A 26,904-nucleotide genomic window follows, 5' to 3' on the forward strand; every position below is an offset into this window, starting at 1 on the left:
GTAGAGCCCTTGTGCCTGTGGCTAAGAGTCCTCCAGGGTCTTTCAAGGAAATATGTGAAATTTCTTTTGTTTTGTCCCTTAAAAGTCCATAAAGGGTCACAAGTAGCTCTCAGGCAAGCTCCAAAGGTGGGATTTCGTGCTAAATTTGGTGACCTGGTGGGTGCTGCTGGCATCCCTGGAACAGCAAGCTGCTTTGGACAAACAAGGAAGCCCACAGACACAGGGGCCTTGCAGCAGACAGTATTTTAGGAGCAATAACTGGCAACTTCTCAGGAGGGCACAGCCCTTCCCAGAAAGACAGAAGTGATGTGAATCACCCAAAGGTCAGAAGAAGTCTTTCCTTGTCAGAGATTTCCCTCTGCACGGAAAGATTTTTTTGGGAACTGTTCTAAATTTGGCAACAGAAGCCCTCAGTGCCAGCTCTGGTATCTCCAGGTGGTTGAGTATGTATCCCATAGGATGAGGAAATATGGAGACGCCAAAGCAGAGAAGGTGGTGAGTGTGTGGGGACTCTGCTCCAGGGAGACCTTCAGCCAGTCTGAGCTGGTCACCAGCACCACCCCACCTGAGCTCCCTTAATGGTGACACCTCATCCTGAGACACCCAGTGTATGTCAGCCACTTGCTGGACTCCCCACCTGCTGTTCTCACATGTTCTGTCTGTCAGCCTCCCTTCCCTCTCCACCCCAACACACAAGTTATCCCAGACAGCAGCCTCCCTCCCCTCTTTGCCAGATGTCCTCTGTGTTTCTTAGCTCCAAGCCAGAGAAACAGAAGTGGTGGCAACCAGCCTCCAAAACACACAGAAGGACTGAACCTCCTGGGGGAGAGACACCTCTGAAGTGGGAGCAAAGACAGTGGGTTTTCCCCACAGAAAGACAGAGAAAATTAAACAGTGGAGAAAGAAAAAAAGTGTCATGTCTGAGAGCCATTTCTGATCTCTCCCTCCCTCCTTCTATCTGGTGCACATAAGGGGACATGAGAATGCCATGGCCTCCTGATCCACATGATTGGGATGGTGAAGCTTAGCTGTAGTGGGGATGATGAGTTTTTTCTGTCCTACTTTTGCTCTTGCCTTCATGTATCCACTCAGTAAAACTCACAGGATGGGGGAGGGATGGGGGTTTGTAATGGGGCCTTCAGCTCTGGGTCTGGTTTGGAAAAATGTCTTTGGGTGGGCATGGGAAGAAAATAATCATCTGTGATGATCCATGCGACCACTGGGGAGCTGAGGATGGGGTTTCCAGGGTACAGGGGAGGTGTAGGAAGAAGCTTGTGGGTTTTTGGTTTTTGAACCGCCACTTTTTAACAGTCTATTTGCTGAAAGTGAAATGAACTTCAAACGTCCTTTCAGGAAAGACAAAAAAGGGGGGAGGGAAAGGGGTTGAAGTCGCCATGCCACCAATTTCACCTTTGTCAAAAGTTTTGGAGCCTTTCTTTTTTCTTTTCTTTCTGTTGCTATATGAAAAAACAGTCATTGACAAAAAAAATACTTTATCAGCAAAATGTTTAAATTATGTAATAAACAAAACAAAACAAAGATGTTACTGGTGTGATTTTAAAACAGCCCCAAGACCGTATCAGAACAAGAGAGGAAATGCCTGCACTGCTGGGATAACCCATGGCCAAATCCCTCCAAATGAGGGAGCCTAAAAAAATAAAGTGCTAGGCAATATCTAGCCAAGAGTATTCATAATTTATCAACCTCCTACCTTTCAAAAAATCCAACTAATGGACAAACAAGTCCTTAATAGCTGTCCTACGTCTACAACAGGAGAAGGGACACATTCCAGGGGCTAAAATACATCTCAAATAAAAAATGTAAAGCAGACATAATACTCAGTATATCATGAAGCAAAAGCACAGATGCTGCTTTATCAAATTCCACTTTATCAGAGCCCCGAGAGGTAAGGAGGGGTGAGTGAGTCCCCAGTGTCCTTCTCTATCTGGGACCTCCTCGTTCACCACCACGCAGGGCAGGGGCTTCAGCAGAGCTTCAGCTTCCAGCATCTGGTGGCACTTACTTCCCCTGAAACTTTTTTCCTCGGCATGGCATCTGAAGGAAGGTGGGAGCAGTGTCAGAATGCAGCTGGACCCACATGAAAGCCGCAGTGAAGGGTGAAAGGAGCACTGTGGTCTTTGGCTCATCCAAGGTCTGTTGAGATGAACAGCAGGAAACCTCTGTAGACAGCTACATTAGTGGTGATGGTGGCCTCTGAGAAACATACAGCACCATGAGGGAGAGGGGGAAGACAGGCAGCACCAAACCATAGGTGGAAACACATTCAAGACATCTTCAGTATTTTTGAACTAATGAAATCAGGTTACAGGGACTGCAGTATAATGGGATGGGGTTCTCAGGTACAAGAGCCACAGCATGCCAGCAAGGGGAGGACTGCCGGCCTGGGAGAAGACACCACATGAAGCATCACCAGTACCACAACTCAGAACTCATCTCCCCCTGCAGCCTCTCATGCTGCTTGCTTCCTTGCTCCTGAGCTGCCAAAGGTGAGGAAAACCCCATGGAGAACAGGAGGAGGAGCTGGTGGTGGCAGTGTCAAAAGTATGGACAGAGACCCAAGTCCTTCTGCATGTGCCAGAGCAGGACAGGGTATCCACAGGTGATGGAGAACCTCTCGGTTATGAGCTCCAGGGTCCAAACTGTGCAAACTCACAAGGATGACACCTGACCCTGCACCTCAGAGATATATGTAGGAATGTTCTTCAGACAGTAGCACCTTCACAAAACAGGAGTCTCCTTCCTCCCATGAGCAAGGGACGGAGCACTTTGAAAAATTAGGGACTTTCCAGGGCCAGTGGGAGATTGTGAACTTCATCTGCCACACTGATCTTGAGGGTTAGGAAGAGTTTAACACAACCAAACAGAGCCAGATTTGGGGAGACACTCCTGCCTTCAGCCTGGCAGGTGCTGCAGTCTTTCCACAGCTGGCTCATGGCAATTCAATGGCTTTTGTGTTGTAGCAGCCTGGAGGAAAACTCTTCTCAATATCCTCCAGGTTCTTAATATCAGCCAGGATGTCATCGATGCTGCTCTCCAGCACACGCACCCGGGCCTTCTGCAGCGCAGCTGTCTGCTCCAGCTCCAACATCTCCACCTTCAGCTGCTTGCTTCTGCTTTTGGCTTTGTTGAAGTTTGCCTCAAGCTGCCTCAGGCCATCCTCATCCACAGCGCCAGGCTGGTCTTTTGCACAGAAGAAAAACAAGGAATAGGAAAGCATGCATGGAGGCTGAGGACTAGATCTTTCTAGATACCTCATCTCCACCCTGTTTCCCAGCCTATTCACAGGCATCACATAATTTAGCCTTACACTAAACTCCCAGAAGCCCTGCCTAGACCCCAGTGGGGACTTGTCTCCATCCACACCCCACAGAGGCGTGGCAAAACCTACTCATGAGACGCAGCAGCTCTTCCAGGGCAGTTAGAGTCTTCTGCACAGCTGCCCCTGCCTGGCCAGCCTTGTCGTGGACCCTCTGAGCTTCCTGAGCTGTCTGAAGGAGAAAAGGCAGCAGCTGTAAGGTAAAATCAAGCCCATAAGTCAGCAGGGAAGGAGACAAGGCAAGGGAGATGGGGGCCCACCTTCTCTATCACAGCAGCATCTGCCTCGACCTCCAAGAGTTTCCTCTGAAATGAGTCATCCACTTCCTTGGCCTCCTGTTGCAGGGTGGCCACTGCCTTCTCCAGGGCAAGGACACCATCAGCCGTCTTGTTGGCTTCCCCCTTCAGCCGGGCAATCTCCTAGGTGTTGCGTACAGGAAAAGGCAGTCTCAGAGGAGCAGAGCCAAAATTATTCTTGGTTCACTGGAAGAGGGAACTGGTAGAAACTGGCCCCCTCTACAAGGGACCCAAAAGTGTCACAGGCTGTCCTCATGTTCTCCCACCAATTGCTCCAGAGAGCTGTTTCTATGTCCATGACTCAATCCCTCCCTCACACATCAGCAAATCCCTGGGAAATTACAACACACATCTGGGAGGTGAACCCACAAACACCAGTTTTGGGACCTCACAAGCCTGCCAATGACTGTGGCTGCAGGAGTGAAAAAATCCTCTTGGTCACTGAAAGGCAGCTACAGTGAGATGTCACAGAGATCTGCATGGAAGAAATGTGCCTGCAGAGGTCATCTACAGCCAAACTGGTATCTACAGGACACATTGTAGAGAAATTTCAGCTCAAAAATCAACCCCTCAGGTCCACCATGAGGTTGCTAACCATCTCCTCTTCTTCAATGTTTTGCCCATTCCAAATCCTTTTCTGACAGTAACAGCACCAGAGTCTGTCCTTACCTCTTGGATCCCTGTGGTGATTTCTTTCACCACCTCCACCATGCTGCTGCCTGCCTTTGATTCAGAAGCAGCACTATCCACGATCCCTTTGGCTCTGTCTGTCTTCTCCCTGGCAGTGGTGACCATGCTGCTGATAATGGGTAGCCTGCTCATGGCATCTTTGGCTTCCCTCCTCTTGTCCTCTGCTTGCAGGTTGAACTCTAGAAGAAACATAAGTGGAAATGAAGCCATACTACTATTGTGAGATCCCATATGGAAAGGAAAACAAAGGGTTTCTAGAACGCTACCCTTAAGGCTCTTGAGGATCTGTTCCAGCTCATAGAAGGTGGCATTGCCAGCGCTCACAGCTTGCAGGGCTGTGCTCCTGGCAAGAGTGGCTCGGGACAGCAGCTGCATCAGCTTCTGCAATGTTTCAAGGGACACAAAGGGTAGGTGAAGGAGACAGTATGGGAGCATCACACGGTCCCAGAGCAGCTTGGGAGGAGCTGGGCTGGAATAGACCCATCGCTCTGTTCCCAAATGCTCGCTCCTGCCCCTTAATTAAGATTATCACAGGCTGATCTGCCATCAGAAACTTGTGCCAGTGCTCCTCAACAACTCCAGCTATGCCCTGAGTTATCTTAGCTCTAATCTTTGCAGGAGAAGGTCTTCAACCTGCCTTACACGGACAAGATGTGCAGGTGAGACCCTGCACCAGCAGCTCCCTGTACACACTGAAGACCAGCCCCAAGGAAGGGTGCAATCCTCCACCAGGCAGGCAGAGCTGCCTTTGGCAGCTTGTCAAGGACAGTAGTAGGGCCACAGCATCCTCCCAAGGCTGCAGCTCCTGCTGGGGATGACCCTTCACCAGCCGACCTCTTACCGCTCTCTCGCCCTCTTGCCCTTGTAGCAGCTGCTTGGCTTCCTCCTCCCAGTGCCCCACGTGGCTCTGCAGGCCCTGGTACTGGGCCAGGGAGGTGTCCACCAGGCCCTGCAGGGCACTCGCATCCTGCTTCAGCCTCGAGGCTTCCTCCTGAAACAGAGACACAGCAGGGTCCCCAGCATGTCCCCAGTGCCCACCAGGAACCGGGGGGGGAAGGGTAGGAAGATACCTATCTAGTGTCTCTCCAACAGGGATGGAGTCCTGGGGAGGGATGAGCTTGTGGTGGGACAAGCAGGGAGGGCATCAGGAAGAGCAAAAGGGGATCCCCTCGCCTGACAGGCACAAAGCCCTCACCTTAAAGGACACGACATCCATCTCTGTCAGGCGGGACAGGGAGCTGAGGAGCACTAGGCTGCCCTGATAAGCCTTGTCTGCCTTGAAGGCCATTCCATCAGCATCAGCCTTCAGGCCTCCAGCCAGTGACTTGAGCTCCTCATACCTGTACAGATGTGGGGTTGGAGAGTCTGGTACCAGCCAAGCTGCCAGCCTCCCACCCCAGCAATAATACTGCCATCTACATTGACTCCATTCACATTCTCCAAGGCCCCATGCAGATTTGTCACACGTAAAACGTCAATTGCAAACATTCCTTGCATCCCAGTCCCTCCAATGAGCAGGGCATCTGCTGGCTTCTTACTCCCACTCCAAAATCAGAGGTTTCACAAAGTGGAACCCTCACAGGCTCCATGGTGGCTCTGCTAATCCCTGCCCTACCACTGTATGTTCTCTCCTGCACATCCCTGTTCAACTTCTTAACTTCCTTCAAGGCTGCTGTTCACATCCCACCCATGGTGTACAAAGTTGGGCTCGGGAGAGGCCAAGTCTGACCAAAGGAGCCACCATGGGCTTCAATTCACTCTTGGGCTAAACCCAGCCCAGATTTTCAATCACATGTGGAAATCATCCCCAGAAGCCTGTTCATACATGTGGTGTTAAACCCCTCTATCCAGCTCCAGGCAGGACCCCAGGAGCCTGGAGGGCTGTGAGGAGGGAAGCAAATGCTCCACAGAGCTGCCGACCCTCCATCTCCCCCCCTCAAACACGCCAGCGAATTTCCTGCCTCCAGCTGAACATTCCTGCAGATCAGATGGGGAGGCAAGGAAGGGGGCCCAGATTCTTGGCCATCCCCCTCTCCCTCTCAGATCCACACATGACTCTCAGGCAAAGGCAGCTGCACTCACCTCCCAGGCAGGGAGCCCAAGGCAGCCTCTCCACCTGCAGCCGCTCGCAGCAGCTCCAGTGCCTGCTGTGCATCCTCCTGTGCCCCCTTTGCAGCTTGGTCAATGGCACTGGCCGCCTGCGTGTGGCTACAGAGCACAGAGAGGGCTTGTCAAAAAGGGTTTCCACCCAGGTTTTCTCCACCAACTTCCTGTTGAATTCACCGATGATGGATCGCACCCCCTTGGGAAACAGCATGTCTGCAAAGGGGACCTGTATTTTGCTTGCTCCTCCTGCATCTCCCAAGGATAGAGGAGCACTAAGGAGGGCAGAAGCTCTCTGTTCCAACTGGACATCCAAGGGCAAAACTCTGATCCCAAAGATGCTTCTAAATCACATCAAATTACATCCTCAAAGACAGCTGAGGATAACTCTATAGGACAGTAAAGAGAGCCCAGCAGCTTCATCTTCCCCTGCTCCAGGGCTGGCAGATGTCAACCAGAACCCTACAAAAACAACCTTCAGGGCACCTAGCAGGATCCGAGTCCTTCTCCCTTCTCTCTTGACTAACAGTGGGAGCAACTCACCTGTTGGCCAATCTCAGAGCCTCCTGGGCCAGCAGCAAGAACTGATCCGAACCCCCGGGAAAGCTTGAGACAGGAATGGTCTGAGGATGGAGGAAGGAAGACAGGTGTGAGTGCTCTTCCCTGCTCTCCATCCAGTTTGGCAGTGAAAGAGGCAACCACAGCATGTTAAACCTCTACTGGCCCCAAAGACCCCTGCCAGCTTTTCTCAAGGTCCTGACACCAAAGAAAGGACCACCAGAACACCTACATTCACAAAACACCTGCAATTCTTTAAAAGCTTGCTTTCTCTGTTGATTTTTTTCCAGCCCTGAGCTGAACTAGGAGCGTGTCACACAGGATGCTCTTACCACCCGAAGGAGAGCGGCGCTGCTGCGATCCAGGTCCAGCCTGGCTCTCTCCAGCAGCTGACGGGTCTCCTGCACCTGCCTCTCATACTGCCTCCCCAGAGACCTAAGTCTCTCCTCCGTTGCCTTGATCTCATCCAAGCGACTCTGGGAGCTGGACCCTTGCCCCTTCATCCTGGCCACACGGGCTTCCAGAGACCTGTTGGAGGCTGGTGAGAAGGAAAGGGAAAGGCTGAAGAGAAGAAGGCCTTTTGTTGCTGTGCAAAAAGCCCAGGCAGCAAAACCCTCCCTGATACAGCCCAGATGGCCCCATCCAAGAGCAGTGGGCAGGTGTTACCTTGAAGACTCAGGGCTTCCCTGAGGATGGTCCGTAGTGTCTCCTCAGCCACCAGCATCTTCCCCTCCAGCTCCTGACTCTGGGTCCCACCACCAGCTTGCACCTCTGACAGGAGCAGCTCCAGCTCCATCAGCTGCTGCAGGTACCGCTCCACCTGCAACCACAGACGAGGCCATCTGGACACTAAAGGAAATATCTGGACACACTTAGCAGGACACTAAACCCATGGGGGAAAGACCAGGGTGGGAACCAGGGCCACAGTCAGGCCCGAGGACAGAGACCAAAATGAAGGCTCATTTTAGGATGGGGCACAAAGGATCAGTTGAATCAGGTACAAAGTCAAGGTTTGAATTCACATTACACTTGCACCAGGAGTAGATACTTGAGGAGGACAGGAGGAGACACTGAGGGTGAGCAAATCACTGCACTCCTTGCTGCTCAGTGGCTCTGGGGCTGGCACAGATGCTCACCTGCTCTTTCACCTGGCCATAGCAAGCTGGGCACTCACTCTCTTCACAGCGGGGACCCTCAAAGCCAGGTTTGCAGATGCAGCTCCCATCACTCCTGCACTTCAGGGGCTCAGCACCAACTGAGTCACAGGTACAGGCTGCAGGTCAGGGTGACACAGGTTCAGGGGGCCTGGCCCCACCTCAAGCCACAGCACATCTCTCCCTGCTTTCCTCCCACACTTAGCCCTGTGCTTTGGTACCTGGTCACCATTCCCACTTTCCATCATCCTCCTTCCCATCAAACCACTCCATAATCAGTCATGTGTTTTCTTACTCATCCCCAACTCAGGCAGTGCCTGGGTCTCACCTCGGCACTTGTCAGAGGGATCAGGGGCCAGGGGGTTCCCAAAGAAGCCATCCTTGCAGCGGTCGCAGTAGAAGCCAGCAGTGTTGTAGATGCACTTGAGGCACTCGCCAGTCCGGCGGTCACAGTTGCCCACAGCGTTGGGCTCCACGTTGCCATTGCACTGGCACAGCTGGCAAGGCCGGGAAGCTGCTGGATCTCCAAAATAGCCATCAGCACAGTACTCACAATTTGCACCTTTTGGGAAATGAGAGATGAGCAGAAGTTAATGCTTTTGCCTGGGAGGCAGAGGCTGAGTCACCACTTGTGTCCCACAGAAATGGGGGTGTTCAGGCCCATCAGGGTTGGCACAACAGCTGCTCTGCTTCCATCACCACCACAGCCAACACACGATGCCCCACACATGCTCTCGAAAGCTGGATGCCACAACTGACTTTCTACAAGTAATTTCCTATTTGTTTTTTTCCTTATTTTTTGTCCCTCTCCTAATCATCCTTTCTCCATCTGTGTTACATTTAGATAAGAACTTTTCCTGGAGCAGGACAAAGTGTGTTTAGCCAACGCCTGGGGCTCAAACACCCCACCCCAGGCAGGAGAGGCAGTGTTGCAGGACAGCTGGACTGAGAGGACAGTGTGGATCTGCCCAGCTCTGAGCACACCTGTAGAAGAAGGCAGAGCAGAAGCAAGAAGGGCATTACCAGCAGCTCCAGGAGGGCAGTGGCCACAGATGACGTCCTTGCCACCCGGCCCCACGGAGCAGCCCTGGCCAAGCCCACAGGGGCAGGTCCTGCAGCTGTACGGCTGCTGGGGGTCTCGGTAGGAGCCAAAGGGACAGCTGGCACCACTGCCCACGTTCTCATCTCCTGAGTAGCATTCACCTGGAGGAGCAAGGAAAGGGCTTAGAGCACTTTACTCACATTCCCGGTGGGACATCCTCCACCACTCCAGCCACAGCAACACAAGCACCCATAGTCCAGCAACTTCCATGAGATCTCTTCAGATCCCCACCATGCCCACATCATGCACCACATAAAATCATGAAATGGTTAGCGTTGGAAGGGACTGCTAAAGGTCATAGAGTCCAACTCCCCTGAAACAGACAAGGATTTCTTCAACTAAACCAGGTTGCTCAAGGTCTGTCCAACCCTTGCCATGCTTATCTTTCAAATAAGAAGTCAGAAATGAAGAAATATTGCTATATGGGAGGAGATGCTTTTTTTCTCTCTCCAACATGCATCCACTTTGTTCCAAATGCATCTGACTGCAGTCCTTCTAGGCTTTGGGGAGTTTTACCTTGGATGGTCCTCATATTTCAGACCCAAGTCACAGAATCATGATCACAGACAGAATCTCAGAATCACAGAATCATTAGGGTTGGGAAACCCCTCCAAGATCACTGAGTCCAACCTGTGGCAGATCCCCACCTTTTCAACCAGCCCAGAGCACTGAGTGATACATCCAGTCCTTCCCTGGCCACCTCCAGGAATGACGACTCCACCACCTCCCTGGGCAGCCCCTTACAATATCTAATGACCCCTTCCATGAAGAAATTCCTGTGAAGTCAATGCTCTCGACTCCACACAGCTCTGCTCTCGGGATACAGGCACTTCCCTGCATTCCCATACAGCCTACAAGCACAGCGTGGTGGTGGCTTCTCTTACCGGTGTCAGGATCACAAATTCCTCCCCCCTGGCAATTGCAGGGCACGCAGGTGCTGAAGGGCCCCTGGCCGGGGGTGTCTCTGCGGTAGCCAGGGGCACAGCTCTCACAGAACTGGCCCCGGTACGCCGCCGGGCACTGGCAGCGCTCCACCCAGGGCGCGGGGACACCGGGGACAGGCAGTGCTGACACCAGGGTGACGTTGTCGATGTAGCCGGTGCCTGCAGGGAAGTACAGCCAGTCACAGAAGCTCCACCTGCACGACCCCCACAGCCAGCACCTGCACAGGTCACACATTCTATCGCATTGCTCGTGGAAGCAGCCAAATGGAGCAGCCAAATCACTTGCTATCCTGCTCAAAATCGCTTTCCTGTTTAATTTTGCCTCATTGGAGCACTTATTTTTATCTTTTAATATATTTTAGCAAGGGTGTATCCATCCAGAGACTTGTTTCTAACAGCTGGGAGAAGCCAACCTGGCAAGTTCTCTCTGCACTTACTGTATTCCCCAAAGGTGGCTCGGATCCAGAGGGCTGTCAGGTTTCCCAGCAGCCTGCGAAATTCAAAGTGATTCAGCCTTGGGCTCCACTTGCTGCTTGGGTGCTCATCCAGCCTGCCATGAGAGAGGGGGTAAGTGGAACTGGTTTCAAAAAAACAGAGATGCCTCCTCCAAAAAACCGTAACAGCCCACTCCCATCTCCCTCCTGGGAGCTCAAGGCTTTGGGCAATGACCTTCATAAATGCAACTGATCCAGATCTGAGAACCCAACCCAACCTCAAGCCACATATTCTGCTGCCCCTCTAACAAAGTAAGCTACTTATCCAGGACAGAAGCACCTGAGATGCATCCAGCCCAAACCAGGGAGTCATTTGCCACCTCCAAGGGACCACAACTGAACCCAGGACTCCTTGAAGCTGCAACCATTCTTGTTCCCCCTGCCCCAAACACTCCAGCTTCCCACTTTACCTGAATGTGTATGTCTGGCTGATGCCGCAGGGCAGGACCTTTCCCTGGGGCAAGAAGGGGGCACTGACTCTCAGGCCATGTCCTTCCAGGACCACATCATGCAGAGATGGCTGGCGTCCCCCTCGGTCTAGACGGTAATCAAAGGAGAGCACCTGACCATAGCTCAGCTGCTGGTTCCCAAGGAATTTGACTGCAGGGGGAAAATCAAAGGCTTAAAATGTTTCTTTCTTCCTAAAGGCTCAGTTCAGGGGATCAGACCAAGCAAAGGGTCACTCTGCCCACCACTGATCCCACACCTACCAGGTGCCACGAAGTATATTGGCTCCGATCTCCTTGCTGCTATGAAGGCATCCCGGTGGTGTGGGGACCACTGGAGCTGGGCTGGGGAGCCGCTTTCATGGACACCTCGCCAGCCCTCAGTACCTGGAGCACAAACAAGGAGCCGTCAGCAAAGACAGGGAAGTGTTCCTAGGATTCCAGCAACTTTCTTGAGCTGTGTCTTACCAAAACTCTCCAGCTTCCTACCCCGACCTCTAAGGGGGCAGCACAGTTATTCCTGCACTCACACATCTGTAAATCAGCGTGGCTGGGCACAGAGGCCTCCTTCCAAGTGGCATGAAAGACATAATGAAGTAATCCTATTCTCCCCTCAAGCCTTGGACCCTATTTCTGCCTATGACAGAGCCATCCCATCAAAGCAAGGTTGCTGCAGCCACAGGCAGACTGGATGAGCACCCAAGGAGTCAGCGGAGCCCAAGGCTGACTTCCAGAAGGGCCGTGAACCACGGTGGTTCCTCCAGCCCATTGAAGAGAAGGGATGGCAAACACGCCCAGGAGCCATGGGGATGTCCTGCTTGGGCTTCACCTTGCTGGAAGGTAGAGGTGATGTTGTGGACACTGTGGTTGTCCGCACTGGTACACGTGACAGAGTGCCCGTAGCAGAAGCAGGGAGAGCATCCTGCAGGGTTTCTGGCATCCAGGTTATAGAAGTGTCGCTTGCACCTGGGAAAATTCAATAAGGTGACAATGTTCAAGTAGTTTTCTCCTCTTACTGGCCCACAGTAACCTTCCCTCTGTGCAATACAGCCATCAGCAGGGTTCAAGGTCATCACCAGGCTGGGATGGTGAGATGGGTGTGTGAAATGGCTCCAACCTGACAGAGGGCAGGGCTAGACTGGATACTGGGAAGAAACTGTCCTGTGAGGATGGTGAGGGTCTGGCACAGGTTGCCCAGAGAAGCTGTAGCTACCCCATATCCCTGGAAGTGTCCAAGGCCAGGCTAGATGGGGCTTGGAGCAACCCAGGGTAGTGGGAGGTGCCCCTGCCCATGGCAGGGGGTGGAATGAGATGAGCTCTAACATCCTTTCCAACCCAAACCATTCTAAGACTTGGTGAACTGCCAGGGAAGCAACTGCAGAGAGAAGGAGGTTGTGCCAAGCAGAGTCCAGCACATCCTCCTGACACTCACCTCTGGCACCGCTCTCCAGTGGTGCTCTCCTTGCAGACGCAGTGGCCAGAGCGACAGTCCCCCACGCTGCCTGCTGGGTCACACTCACACTGCAGGCTCCTGCAAAGGTGCAGTGGGAACCTCTAACTGGATTTCCAGCTTGGCCTAGGAGCTCAGTGCTTCCTGCTACTACACAAGAGAGCAGAGAACCCTCCCAGCTACCATGCCCATGCTAGAAGTGGGGAAATAAGCTGCACAGTCATGGCTTTCTGGAATCTGCAGCACTGTGGGTGCCAGGTTGAGCCAGTGCCCATTGCTACTGCTCCAGGGCACTGCAGAGCATCAGACCTGCCTACAAGAAAAAAGTGAAGCTCCACTGAGCTTAATAAACCCTGGCTGAGTTTAATAGACCTTGGCTGAGCTCCACCAAGCAGCAGCACCCCAGGGAGGCTTGGGCAGGAGGCCAGGCCCAGCAGCTGGACTGCAGGCAGCCATCTCTTTCTAAGCAGCCCCAAAGGAGCAATGGTGGGGTGAGGTGAGGAAGGAGAGGACACAGCCGAGGAAGTCAGATCAGAAATATTTCTAAAGGTGTTTAAACAGGGCTTCATAAAAAGGAAGGGATTGATTTTTGCATGCACACCTCCTTGTAAGTGGCACTAACATGAGGCACCCCACAATGGACAGGTTTTGTTTTACATGGCTGTCGCTTGTTGGGTGTTATCTGGATAATGAAACCATCACCTCAGAGAGTGGCTAAGTTCAGATTTTGATGGTGTTGCAGGACACCAAGCCCTGCAGGTTGGCATGGAGGTCCAGCCTCCCTCAAGCCCACCCTGTCCTAGCATGGTTGGCTTAAGGTTGTCCATGAGCTGCCACGAAACCAACCCTGCCTTTGCAGGTGTTTGCAGCCAGCTTAGGCCCCAGTAGAGCTTTGGAGCTGGCCCCCCCCGTTGGCCTCATGCCACCAGTGGTGGCCAGCACTCACTGCTCACTCCTCCTGCACCCTGCCTCGGACAGGGACTCGAAGCCCAGATGGCACTGGTCACACTTGTCCCCCATCACTCCGGGTTTGCAGCTGCACCGACCATCGCTGTCGCACTGCGGGCTGAGGGAACCTGCAGAGAGACGGGAGGGAGAGGTTGGCATGGGCGCCTTCCAACCCAAATCATTCTGCGAGTTTGTGGTTATTTCAGAGGGCAGGTCGGTTTCAAAACCTGTGGTCTGGTGAGTAGGGGCTCAGAGCCTGACCTGCCCAGGCGCTCAGCAGGTGCCTTAAGCCCCCTTAGCCCAGGCAGCAGCTGTGCACGTACCCCAGGCGTGGCAGAGGCAGGGCAGGCAGCACTGCTCCCCCCGCCGTCGGAAGAAGCCGTCCTTGCAGCGCTCGCAGTGCGGACCCTCCGTGTTGCCCTGGCAGCCGAGGCAGCGGTACCCGTTTCCCGTCTCCATCAGGAGCTGCCAGTCAAAGATGCACTGCCTGGACATCCCGTTGCAGTCACAGACTGGGGAGAGGAGAGCAGAGCAGAGAGATGTCTCAGATGATGCCTAGAGATGAAGGCACCAGCAGCAATCCCACCCTGAGGGGCAAGGAGCGGGGTGCAGGTGGCGCAAACCTCCCCCTCCTGCTCTGCCAACAGCGAGCTGCTTCCGTCCCCATGTCTGTGTCCATCAGCTGCCCCACTGCCACTGGTGCCCACACCATGCTCTGCATCCCCAGTGTTTGGGGAGGAATGCTCCATTTCACTGCTGAGGATGGACAAACCCAAGTCAAGCAGCCACAATCAACACAATAGCATTGCCAGGGCTGTTCTCCGTTCTTTCACAGGTCTTACAACACAACCAGGACATCGAATAAGCAGAGATGGTTTAAAAAAAACCCCAGTCTTGAGAAAAGACTTTCTTTGTCCTGAGAAAAGCATGGGTAACCTTACTGGAGACTTTGAGGAGAAGGGAAAGTTTCCTGAGGTTGTCCTTTGTTTCACCCAGCCAGGAGTGAGTTGAGTAAGAAAAGCTCAACCAACTTCCACCAGGTCCCCCCACCCAGGTCTGCAGTGCAGGGTGATGAGGAGTAGTCTGTGATCCAAGGAGTTTGGTGGAAGTGTGCCAGTCAAGAGGGAGATTAACAAAAAAGGTTTGAGTAGGATTGCACAGGTCACCTCACCCCACCCTCCCTCACTGTGAACAAATGCTGCAGCTGCCCACACTGGTGCATGAGGGATGGCAGAAAGAACAGGCATGAGATTCTGCATTCTTCTATAGCCAAGACAGATGATCCCTCTGGACATGAGACTCAGGCATCTCACCAGATGTGCCCACTCCAACTCTCTACTGCCTTGTCCAGCTGCTCTCTTGAAGCCACCTCTCCCCTAGTTGGCAACCCCTTAGTGGCCAGTACTGGAGCATTTAATCGTGAGGACCTTTACTCCAGACATGCTCCTCAGGATCACTGAGGAGAGCAGGAACAGCTGAGAGAATGGTTGGCAAAGACACGCAGGAGAAAGAAACATCCCAAGGGAAAAAAAGCCAGGTTGTCAGGGACACAGAGCCTGCTGAGGAACTGCTCCAAACCACCCAGATGCTGCCATAGGAGCCTCAGCCTCTCTGATGAGCTCTGCTCACTGTTGGGCTCCTTAGGACAGGAAAGGCCATCCCCAGCCACCCAAGCCCTGCCCAGGTCACCTCTGAGAGCACAGGAGCTGTAGGGAGTCCAAAAATGGGCAGAACCCTGCTGCATGGATGCAGACAGTGCCTTGTACTCATACACACTGAGCCTCCTCCTCCCCAGCTCTCTTCTGGCACGCTCAGCCCCAGGGTAGAACGTCCCTGTCCTCTGCATCTGTGATTCCTGGGGCTAGGCAAAGCCTCCTGCTCTCAGTGCTCACACCTGGGCGCCGCCCTCCCACACGCCCATCGGCACCCGCATTCCAGAGGGAGGCACTCAGTGGAGCCTCTGCCAAGAGCAGGAATGACCTCATGTACCAGCAAACAGGGAGAGAGATTTTTCCAACTTTGGCAAGCACAGCTCTTCCCTCGCACTCTGGCTGCCAGGAGACCAAGATCGAGCTCAGGAGATGTTCTGCCACCCTAGCCTGCTAGGAGAGGACCTGTGGGCATAGAATTCCTGCTTCTAGGCTCTGGGAAAGCAACTCCAGCCTCAGATAGCATCTCCAGTGACCAAAGGTTCCGTGCCCAACACAAAGGACCGATGGAGAGCAGCATTGTGACACTTTTTAAAGTATTTGTGCTCATCTTCATAGTAGAAAGATCTCACTCAGGTTGATCCCACTCCCCATCCCTCTACACTCCAGCTAGAACTCAAGTTGGAAGGGACCCATAAGGATTTTTTAGTTGAAATCTACCCATGCTTCACCCTATGTCTACGCAATCCAGAGGATTTACTGGGTTGCTAAATTACAGGCATGAGCACCATTACCCCAGGGAATGAAAACCTTTGAGTGCTGCTCTACTGCTGCAGCATGTTAGGAACCAGTTCTCCAGCCCTGGAACAAATTCCTGTCTCACTGATTCAAAGCCTTTTAAGATTCTGTGGCGGGTTAGTGCCACCACTGCAGTGGGGTGTCTGCTCCTGGTCATGTCCCAGAAACCCAAAAGCTCAGGCAGGCTAATCCTTACCAAGAGCAAGGCACTGGAATTGATAATGAGATGGAGCAGGAAGGAGCTGCTGGAGGATGAGGACCAAATAAGGACAGGATCATTTCTGCAGCCAGGTGCCCTAAGGCACTGCTCTGAGATCATCCATGGAAAGAGCAGGCTCCATTGAGGAGAAGTTTTGCCAGCTGGGTTTCTTCAGCACTACATCAGGATGCAGGAGATCCATGGCACACATCCAGCAGGATGTCATTCCCCCAGCTCCCACCCACAGAATAAAGCATTAAAAATGCTTGTTGGCTGTGTTGTGATGAATTCTCACATCACAAAGGCTTGGAGAAGAAGACAGGCAGCTTCAGGCTTCTTAAACTGTCTCCTTAAATTCACAAAACCAGACAATGAGGGTGGCCCTGGGTCTGTGAGGATCCGACAGCCCTCTACACATGACCCAACCTGCAATGACCACTCTTTCCATCAGAACAACAGAGCTTTACATGCAATGAAGGCTCCGTGGCTCCACAAGCCATTCCCTGCTCTGTGCTCTCAGGACAGTGACCCACAAGGCTGTCCCATCTGCTGCTCCACGGCTGGGTGTCCCCATTGCCCAGCTTCACAGTTTCTCATTGCAGGAAGACCTGCCTGGGCCTTCCAGGGCTACATCAGCAGACTAAGTTACACCACCAAACCCACTCTGCTGCAGCATAAAAACACAGCTGTTATCGACCATGGGCTTTACACACATACAGAAACAGGTTTGAGAGTCCCTGGGAAAGCAGCAGTTTCCCACACACTGCCAGGAAGGAGAAGAGGAAGAATCTACATCAGTATTTTAAAACTTGCACATAATTAAGGTTGATGTAATAATTAACCCAAGCAGCATGTAAAGCAAAGCAGATAGTGTCTTTCTTTTGAAAAAAAAACTCCAAACCAAAAAACACTTAGCACTTATTTCCCATTCCACCAAACTTAAAACTGATAAAATTCAACTTCAAGCCCAGCTTGTTCTGTTATTTCAGAACATCAGTACTGAAGAAAAAAAAAAAAAGAGAATAAAATTTAATCACTCAGTATTTACAAAATCACTCAGTATATACAAAATACATGCACAAACCTGATTTTGGCCAAACATACCCATCTCCAGACTATAGGCCAATGATAAAACTGAAATTCACATAACTGAATTACCACTGGGCTGAACATGTTTAAATCTCCCTCCATGACACTCCCCATTACATGAGATTTGCATGTGCAAGAGGATCTGCTGGATTTTTAAAGCTGTGGACAGGAGACTCCTGTCTCCCATAAGATGTGGCAGGGCTGTGGCACCTTGTGAGCCACACAGACTCACACAAAACCCAAATGTTGCCATGTTATTACAGCAAACTGGATCCTGGATGATTCCAGCTCTTCTTCAGAAGAAGGCTCAGGGAAGGCTTTGGTTCCAGTAGTGATGGACAGATCAGCCACTGCCTGAGCAATGCTTGTGCTTACACCTGCATCCCACCCTGGGAGCAAAGCTCTACACCTACAGCAATAAGGTAACTGTGTATAAATAAGTTATTGAAAGGGGATGCCAGTGACAAAAAGAAGACCAACCGCTCCTGGGATATTTAACCTCGGAGGAAGACCAAGAAACACCTACAGATGCAGTACCTATCCCGAAGGCAGGAGGGGAAGAGTGCCCTAGCAGGATGCCGCGCACTCAAGGCAGCTTCCAGTGACCGGCAGCCTCCGTCCAGCACGGGAGAGCTGCGAGCCGCTGTCCCGGCGGGAGCAGAGCAGGAGCAGTCCAGGGGCAGAGCAGGAGCAGAGCAGGAGGAGCCCTGGAGCAGTCCAGGAGCAGCCCAGGAGCAGAGCAGGAGCAGCCCAGGGCCAGAGCAGGAGCAGCCCAGGAGCAGCCCAGGGGCAGAGCAGGAGCAGCCCAGGAGCAGAGCAGGAGCAGCCCAGGAGCAGAGCAGGAGCAGCCCAGGAGCAGAGCAGGAGCAGCCCAGGAGCAGAGCAGGAGCAGCCCAGGGCCAGAGCAGGAGCAGCCCAGGGCCAGAGCAGGAGCAGCCCAGGGGCAGAGCAGGAGCAGCCCAGGGGCAGAGCAGGAGCAGCCCAGGGGCAGAGCAGGAGCAGCCCAGGGGCAGAGCAGGGGCAGCCCAGGGGCAGCCCAGGGGCAGCCCAGGGCCAGAGCAGGAGCAGCCCAGGGGCAGCCCAGGGGCAGCCCAGGGGCAGAGCAGGAGCAGCCCAGGGGCAGCCCAGGAGCAGCCCAGGGGCAGCCCAGGGCCAGAGCAGGAGCAGCCCAGGAGCAGCCCAGGGGCAGAGCAGGAGCAGCCCAGGGGCAGAGCAGGGGCAGAGCAGGAGCAGCCCAGGGGCAGAGCAGGAGCAGCCCAGGGGCAGAGCAGGAGCAGCCCAGGGGCAGAGCAGGAGCAGCCCAGGGGCAGAGCAGGGGCAGCCCAGGGGCAGAGCAGGGGCAGCCCAGGGGCAGAGCAGGGGCAGCCCAGGGGCAGAGCAGGAGCAGCCCAGGGGCAGAGCAGGGGCAGCCCAGGAGCAGAGCAGGGGCAGCCCAGGAGCAGCCCAGGGGCAGAGCAGGAGCAGCCCAGGGGCAGAGCAGGAGCAGCCCAGGAGCAGAGCAGGAGCAGCCCAGGAGCAGCCCAGGGGCAGCCCAGGGGCAGAGCAGGAGCAGCCCAGGAGCAGAGCAGGAGCAGCCCAGGAGCAGCCCAGGGGCAGAGCAGGAGCAGCCCTGCCCGACCTCACCTTGTCCGTGCCCGCTGCGTGCCCCCCGGGCTGCGGGCAGGAGGGACGCGGCCAGGCAGGCGAGGCGCAGGAACCAGCGCTCGGCCATTTCTTGTGCCCGCTCCGAAGGGGCTCCGCACCTGGCTGCCCGGTGCCTTTTTTTGGTGCGTGTTTTATCGGCTGCTCCACCTGAGTCACTCCCAGCAGGAAGAGCGCGTGTGCCGTGGGCTGACTCACAGCCGGAGCCCAGCCCAGGGAGCGCACACGGGCGCCTGCCCCATCGAGACAGCGGCTCTGACGGGGCACGGCACCCCAAGGACCTCCTGCCTGTACCCTCTCGGGGAAATAAAACAACAGCTGCAGCTCCTGAGGAGCCCCTGCTGCCCGTCCCGCTCGCCCGGCTCCATCTCCCCGGGCGCCGCTGCCTCCACAGCGGGGCTGGCTGGGAGAGCCGGGCTGTCCGGGCACGCCGCAGGCTTGCAGGGAACAAAATGCAACAGGATGAGCTCACAGGAAGCCTGGGGAGGGTGGATAGGGGATGCGTGCTCGCAAGCCAACCAACCTGCTCATTTCAGGTGACTAGCAGGACTGGGGATGCAAAGAGACCCGAGGTCAGCTTGAATAAGTGCCCAGAAAGCACTGATTGGGATTTACTAGATAATCATCAAGTACGGGAAATCCCCAGGCCTAGAAATGAGGTGGACGTTGAAATCTTCACACATATTTGTCTGCTTTTGCTCCTGAGATGGAAAATGAGCTTAGATGGGTCCTTGGCCTCACCTGCTACATCACTTTTGTGCTAGAAGAAGGATGAGGAGTGGAGACAGAGGGGAAGGACACTTGTCTGAGGCTGCTGACAGAGCTGGGAAGATGCCAGGCTCCACAGCCCCAGGTCCATTAGCACTTTGCTCCCAAGGGTAGCTGACAAACCACACAAGGCTCGAAGGCCAGTTCCACCTCACTCCTTGCTTTTGCTTTGCAGGACTTGACCACTGCTGCAGTGGAATAGAGAAATCTGGAGGCAGGGGTTCTCCACATCCTGCACATGTCAGGACAAGCAGGACTCCAGCATATCCACCTGCCCTGTGAAAGCAGCCTATCAGAGGAGTACAGTGAGGGATGGGCCCTCATGCTGCATCACAGCAGCTCCCCTGCCAAATGCCATGAGACTCCTCATGTCACAGGTGACTGCGAATGGTCCAGGAGCACCTTTAAATAGAATGAAAACACCTAACAAGTTCATTCCCAGAGACGTAAGTTGCCTTTTAGGTCCCCCTCTGTATTAGAGATTCAAACTCAATCCAAGGCTTGACATGGTGCTCACTTCAGGCCTGACAGACCAGGGTGATTAACACTGAGCTCCTTGTCTGAGCCTCTTTCACTGCCCAAGAGCCTCCAGACGCTCCAGACACCTGGAGCTGACTCACAGGGCTTTCCTCTGTGGCTCCTGGTGATTTCATGGGTGCAGCCAGCCCAAACTCACCACATCTCTGCACCTCCCTTTGCCAACTGTACCTGCCTCTGCTGACTGAGTCAACTCACTTCTATAAACACGAGGTTTCCTTTTCATTTCACTTGCTGGATCTTAATACAGCTCACAACAAGGAACACAGCTTCCCAAATGCTATGGTGGTGTGGTGGGTTTTGGCATTTGAGGTTGCTCTGTCTGGTTTTCATTACTAGTTTTTTAAGTGAGATAAAATAATTCATGATGCTCCCACCAATTCAGCAGTTCTTGGGATCCACTCACACCTCTAAGGAGACACAATCCCTTCTACTCTTAAGTACATCACTTGCCCACAACACCTTTGCTGTGTCCTTCCTGCCTGCTGACACCCCCTCTGCTCAGGAAGGTCATCTCCAGCAGCATGGTCCATACCAGCAGTTCCCTTAGACCTCACCCAGACCACATCCTTGCTGACTTCTCTCTTGGAAAACCAGCCCTCCACATCAGAAAGCTTTTCCTTATTGGTTTCCTCCATGTTATCCCTTTTATCTCACCGTTGCCACCCCACCTCTTACCCCACTTGTGCAAACAATGCCTTGACAGCTCCCTCCTCAGTCATCTCTGCTCGTTGACTCAGATTACTCTCTCCTTGTCATGCCCCACTATGCTACAAGATGACCTCTGAAAACCACATGCCATGAGACTACCAAAAAATGTATTTCCTGGGGCCCTGATTTTCTAAACACATCTGATGTGGAATGAGCAGCTGCCCACCACCCTCCACAGAGCAAATGTCCCACTGCAACCTGTTGCTATGGCAGCACCCTTTAGAAAAGGTCTCACACCAAAAGGATTAACAGAGATGTTTTACCTTTTAGAGTAAGCAATAGTGTAAGCAAAGGGAGGCATAAAGAACAGCTGTGCTCATCAGACATTGCAACAGAATGGTTTTTTTTTCACTGGAAAACCTGTATTTTAATCTGCAACACAAGAAAAGTCCTTCTGAAGATGTTTTATGTTCACTCACAACAGAGCCAAAAAAGCTGTTCCTGCAGGCAGACCACTGTGGCTCACAAGTTCATCAGTCCTCAAGGATGTGGCAGTGGCAGAATTAACCGCTCCCAAACCAGTCTGAAACAACATAATAATCTAAATTTTGCTGATGGTGGCTGGTGAAAAATAATGAACCCATTTTGGCAACTTATGCCAGATGAACACCATGATGCTGTGAGCCCTTGTAGCCCAGGTCAATCTTTGCATCCCCAAGCCTCCTTCTGCAAGGAGGCCACATCCTCCAGGAGGAAATCCTCCAGGATTTCCTCAGTGTGGAAAATCAGTAACCATGATATGCTGGTATCACCAAACACCAGTGGAGTGATGGAGCCTGGACTTCAGTCTCTCCTGAGAGTTGGGTGCCCTGGGAAAAAGTCCTCATGAGAGCCAGAGGCAGCTGGAGCAGAGATCATTGAGGCAGCACCTTTTCCAGGATGGGCAGAGGCAGGCAGGGATCACACTGGCAGTGAGCAAGAGGGGCAGGGCAGGGCAGCAGCAGTGGCCCAGCAAGGAAGTGCTGTCATGTCTGGCCATGCCTTGCCTGTGCCCTGCCCGCAACAGTGACAGGAAGACAAACAGGGATGAAGGATAAAGGCATTGCCATCCAACTGCAATCTCATCTCTGGCCCCATGCCCAGCCTCTGTGGGATAACTTTTACGTGGCATTCCTGATGTTTCTGGGATGGGGGCACATTGAAGGTGTGAAGCCAGCAGCCAACTAGAAACAGTAACTAACCAGAATGTGGTCCAACATGTCATGGCTGTAGCTGGGGAGCACAGGACACTGCCACCTCCATGTCACAGCTGTATGACCTCCTCCACTTCCTCAGATCCACACAAACATACTAGAGACATCTCCTCCAGGCAATTGTTCCCAGCACTTTTAACAGCATTTTGTCCTCCCCAGAAATGAGAGAGAACCCAGCTCAGGTCTGTCCAAGCCCTCCCCACTGCCTCCTGCTTCTCCAGAGGGCACATGAAGGATGATGGAGCTTGAACCTGAGCAGGGAGCAGCAGCACAGGGAACTGAAGGAGAATAAAGACTACTAGAGCATGGCTGGGGCACTGCTCAGCAAGGTGTCTCCTCACCCACCTTGATGTCAGGTACTGGCTACACTGAGCAGAGTATCCAAGGACAGCATCTCTACTTGGGCTTCAAAATATTGGTAGAACAGTTTGGCAACCCATAAGTCATTAATTATCATGGTCCCTTGGAGCCAGGTCTGCTGCTCCCTGTAACAGTATTTCTGAGTATCTCCTTAGGATATGGATATCTCCACTATCCTCTGAGCATTACCTCTGGAAAAACCACAAATGTGAGGCTCATCCACCTTCAAGATCACCTCTGAGACACATTTGCACAATGCCCACAAAAAATCTTCTGGAGATAAAAATCCTGAAGATAAAGGACCAAGACTTGCTTCCTAATCTAAGCATTTTTGCCTCAAAATGGTAAGAGGCTCCATAACAACCTACAGCCCATGCAAGGTCAGAACTGTCCCACCATCCAACTGCCTGCTCCCTGACTGCTCCCCACAATCCAGCTGGAACCTCAGCCAGGTTTTTACCTGCTGGGATTTGCTTCACAAAAACATTGGCAAGGAAAAAAGAGAGATGTATTTTAGAAAACAAGTTCATTAGTGACCACTGAGGAATGAAAAGGTGAAAGTACATGTGAAGCGGACATGCAAAAATAATAAGAATTTACTAGCTGAGATGGGATTAGCTCTGATGCAAGTTAATGAGACCTGTGCATTTTCCTCTGCTGAGAAAAATAACAAATCCATCTGTAGCTGTAAGACAAGTGTGAATGCAGAACAGCCTAGTCTCTTATCACTGCAATCCGTCCTTAAAAAATTTGCTCAATTCAGGACAGGCTGTGGGAGACAGGACCCAGGAACCACACAGAGAACCCAGATTTGTGGCAGTTCCCAGTAATCTCAGTTTCTTTATTCAGGTTTTTGGTTTTTTTTCATTTTCCCAGGAGCCCGATCCTCTTCTCTCTGTTTAGTAAAAACAACCTTTTCCCTAACAGTGTAAATGAACTCCCCCCAGTTCCTCAGGGTTTTCCAGGAAGACAGTGCCACTCCAATAACATCAGCACCAACAACACAGTATGTTTTTAAGTCCTGGAAAACCACCTTCTTAAAATCCATCACAGCCATGGCAGAGGAGCAATGGACACAAGGAAAAACCATCATCCTTGTTATGTGTATCCCACCACATGCATTTCCAAGTTTCTTCCCTCTTTTTCCCATACCAAAACAGGTTGTCTAAGGAGGAAGAGGCGAATCTTGGAGCTGAGACACATCACCATCAATATCCTACCACCAAAAATAAAGTAATACTCAACAAAATGCCCAGGTGTAAGGGGTTACAAATATTCAGACTTTATTATAAATAAGAAATACTGTTTTATACATAAAAACTGCAAGTGTTGCATTTTGTTCACCGCCCCAGACAGCAAGACCACAGATTAAGGCAAAAAAAGATGGAGTGAAGGCACATACTGAGGGGGCCACAGTCAGGAATAAGGTGATGAAAGGATGTCATGTGTCATCCATGACACCCAGCACTCCACCAGCAGCTGTCACATCATCACATTATGTAAAGAAATAACTGGACTTATACAATGAATAATGGCTGTAATGCAGTACTGATTAACAGATCGCTTATAAAGATTTTTTTTTATTTAAAAATAGAATTCTGTTAAAAACGGCTTAAGAAAAAAAAAACCAAACAAACCCACAAGAAAGGAGGAAACCTTAGGCCTGAGGTCAGCCAGGGCACGCACACATCTTCACATCTGCTCTTCTCACAGCCTTGGCAGAGGTGATGTGGTCACAGCTATCTTCCCAGAGCGACCCAACGTCCCTGTGCCTGCAGGCACAGGGAGCTGTCCTCCAGAGGTCTTTCCAGGCAGAAGGGAAATCCCACAATCATTAAGGAAAGGGATACAAGAGCCATGCAGTTTGCTGGGAACACCCCCTGCCCAGCAGCACTGTCTGCACCAAGCCTCCTGCCTTGCACAGTGGTATCAAGATGTCCCCAGATGCAGCTCTCTGACCACCTCAGCGCTGGTCCAGTCTCCCAACAGTGCTACAGCTCCTCACAGCTCAGCTGCAAAGCCACAGCCCCTGTTCCACTCCCGGCACAGCATCCCAGGGGACAAGGGACACAGAACTGTGCGCTGCAGGCACCATGGGGGGCAGGGCTGGCTTTGGAGACAGGGCTGGAAAGCATCCACCCGACAGACAAAGTGGTTATGGATGGGTGCTGGGGACACAGACAGGGAAGCAAGCAGGAGCCCAGCTAGGAGAAATTCCAAGTTTTAAGGGAATGATACAGAGAGAAGCGATACATGGTGTACATGCCCCAGTGGCTACAGGGGAAAGCACATAGAGGAGGCCAGGCTGTGCCACTCTGGAAATATGGCTGAATATATTTACACACACATACACACACAAGAGACTTCCTCACACTATAATCATGATTAAAAAAAAAAAATCACATTCACACAAAAAACCATAAATTTGAAATAATTAATAGCACCAGTGTGTGTCAGATAATAATTTCTTCCCCGCTACGCAAACGTACAAAGTTGCATAGTGTTTAAAGATAGATATATACTGGATCTCAGGGAAAGGGGGGAGGGATGCCAGGCCGGAGGCAAGGAGGAAGCTGCAGAGGATGCTCTTGTCTGCGAGCGAGGGGCTCCCCACCACTCCCACCCAGCCCCGGCGAGCAGTGCCTGGGAGGAGCCTGCGGGAAGCGGTGGGTGTGCAGTGAAAGGCAGAGCCCGGCCGGAGGTCCCTGTGCTGCGGCAGATGCACGATGACTGGGAGATCCGGAGGCAAAAAGAAAGGAGGGCACCAGGAAATTGCACCTCCTCCTCCCAGCTTTAAAGCAGGCAAAAGGCCAGAGCAATGGCAGGAGAGATAAAAAAACCCCACTGTCCTCCTTCAGGAAAAAGATGGGGAGAAGAAAAAGACCTTTCCATTTCCACTCGTGTGCCTCCTTCCTTCCCCACCCAAAGACATTCAGCATGGAGGCCAGTGCAGCTGTCAGAGCTCTCTTCAGCAAGACTTGTCCTGCTTCAACAAACCCATCTGTCAGACATTCCAAAGCCAGCAAAACAAACCCTCTGGAAATTCAGTAGCACCAGATGGAAATGCAGCTCGTGGCTTCCACAGTGTGGCAGTCTGGACTACCCAGCAGGTAGCAGCTTTCAGATCAGACCCAAAACTTCTCCACAGAACAGAAGCGGGGCTGGGAAGACCCACCACTCCACGAGTATCCCATCTTCCCAAAGAGCTCCAATCACAGGCTGCCTTTTTCTTATAGCAATGCATCATCACAGAAAGCATTTCAGAAAGAGGCTTCAGCTATTTTGTCAAAGGCTACCAACACTGTTGGATTGGCCACTAGGTAATGATGAAAAAAATAAATTCACAGGGCTAGAAGTTGGGAAGAAGTATCTTAATTGAGTGCAGCTATACTGGCCATTACAGTAATACTTTGGTAGCCATCCCCTTCCTTCATAGGGACACAAAGAGCCCCAGGACTGAGGATTTTACAGTCAAAGGGAGAAGACAGAAGAGAAAGTTGTGTTAGTTTTGCCTTGCTGTATACAGCTCACATGGTTATTTCTGAACCACAGTATAAAGAGTCCAGAGCATCTCTCATCCTTGCACTAATCAAAGGGAAACTGAGGAAGGGACAAAGGTGGAGTGCTCAGGAAAATAATCTATTAAAAAAAAACCCCTTTGATGCCCAAAGATGGATATTTAATCTGCTTCTCAAAAAAAAAAAAAAACCGAAACAAAAAACACCAATAAACAAAACAAAACAAACCAAACAAAACCAAACAAACAAACAAAAAACCAAAACAAAACAAAAAAAACCAAAAAAAAAACTAAAAAAAACCAACAAAAAAAACCTTTCAACTTATCCTGATTTGAAAAGAAAACAGTGGCTGCGAGCAGCGAAGAGTTGGGGATTTGGAGAAGGTAATGTGTGTTAAGGCACTCCATGGCCGAACCACCACTCACCAGGGTGATTCCCCCCACCCCAGTGCACCCTTAGGGTTTCTCAATGGACGGGGTGTTGAAACAGCCAGATGGCAAGGTCTTCCTGATATCTTCCAGGTTGCTAATGTCCTTCAGGATCTCTTCAATGTCCCTGTTGTAGGCCTGTATTGCATCATCTTGCTTCTTGGCTTCTCTCTCAAGGAAAGACACTTTCTGGTCTAGGTCATTATCTTTCATCTGGTCTTTGGCACTGTTCAGGGTACCTTCAATTTCATTCAGTTTGTTCAAGTCCACCGTCTCCAGTTGCCCTGAAAGGCCAGAAGCAAATAGTGAAGTGCATTAAACTGACACCCTGGGTGCTCACATAGCTGAGCCCACAGCAGACCTCCACTGGGCCATCTCTTCATTAGAGACAGCATCTGAAACATGACCAACCATATGGGTGACACCTCTATCTTCAGTTTGCTGAAAACCAACACAGAACATTGCCAAACAAGCTCTAAGGCTACTCAGGA

At 52.1% G+C, this 26,904-nt stretch overlaps 2 protein-coding genes across 2 annotated transcripts in view; both read right to left on the reverse strand.

Annotated features, from left to right (window-relative positions):
* Positions 1 to 2,950: 2,950 nt before the first annotated feature.
* On the reverse strand, positions 2,951 to 18,968 carry LAMC2 (laminin subunit gamma 2). Its single transcript, XM_062497854.1, has 23 exons — positions 18,881 to 18,968; positions 13,846 to 14,034; positions 13,521 to 13,650; positions 12,557 to 12,655; positions 11,954 to 12,090; positions 11,389 to 11,511; positions 11,089 to 11,278; positions 10,622 to 10,734; positions 10,125 to 10,343; positions 9,162 to 9,341; positions 8,467 to 8,700; positions 8,121 to 8,257; positions 7,651 to 7,804; positions 7,317 to 7,522; positions 6,970 to 7,049; positions 6,406 to 6,531; positions 5,519 to 5,663; positions 5,165 to 5,314; positions 4,590 to 4,704; positions 4,303 to 4,502; positions 3,598 to 3,756; positions 3,410 to 3,509; positions 2,951 to 3,201 (listed from the first exon to the last, which is right to left on the reverse strand). The coding sequence occupies exons 1-23, from the start codon at positions 18,966 to 18,968 to the stop codon at positions 2,951 to 2,953; spliced, it is 3,525 nt and encodes a 1,174-aa protein (XP_062353838.1).
* A 6,252-nt stretch (positions 18,969 to 25,220) lies between these two features.
* The window catches only part of LAMC1 (laminin subunit gamma 1), a 65,639-nt gene continuing 63,955 nt past the window's right edge, over positions 25,221 to 26,904 (reverse strand). The window contains exon 28 of the mRNA XM_062497853.1: positions 25,221 to 26,697. Within this exon, the coding sequence (XP_062353837.1) occupies positions 26,441 to 26,697 (257 nt within the window). The 3' untranslated portion in view covers positions 25,221 to 26,440. The remainder of the gene's footprint in view (positions 26,698 to 26,904) is intronic.

The sequence above is a fragment of the Cinclus cinclus genome, chromosome 8 (assembly GCF_963662255.1).
Source record: "Cinclus cinclus chromosome 8, bCinCin1.1, whole genome shotgun sequence".
Classification (NCBI taxonomy): Eukaryota; Metazoa; Chordata; class Aves; order Passeriformes; family Cinclidae; genus Cinclus; species Cinclus cinclus.

What these genes read in the sequence shown, in the direction of transcription:
- LAMC2 (XM_062497854.1), bottom strand. Translation starts at nt 18,968, where the DNA reads ATGGCCGAGCGCTGGTTCCTGCGCCTCGCCTGCCTGGCCGCGTCCCTC. An exon ending in AATATACTTCGTGGCACCTG is followed by an intron (nt 11,279 to 11,388) that starts GTAGGTGTGGGA and finishes TTCCCCCTGCAG; the next exon opens with TCAAATTCCTTGGGAACCAG. An exon ending in GATCCTCAAGAGCCTTAAGG is followed by an intron (nt 4,503 to 4,589) that starts GTAGCGTTCTAG and finishes TGTTTCTTCTAG; the next exon opens with AGTTCAACCTGCAAGCAGAG.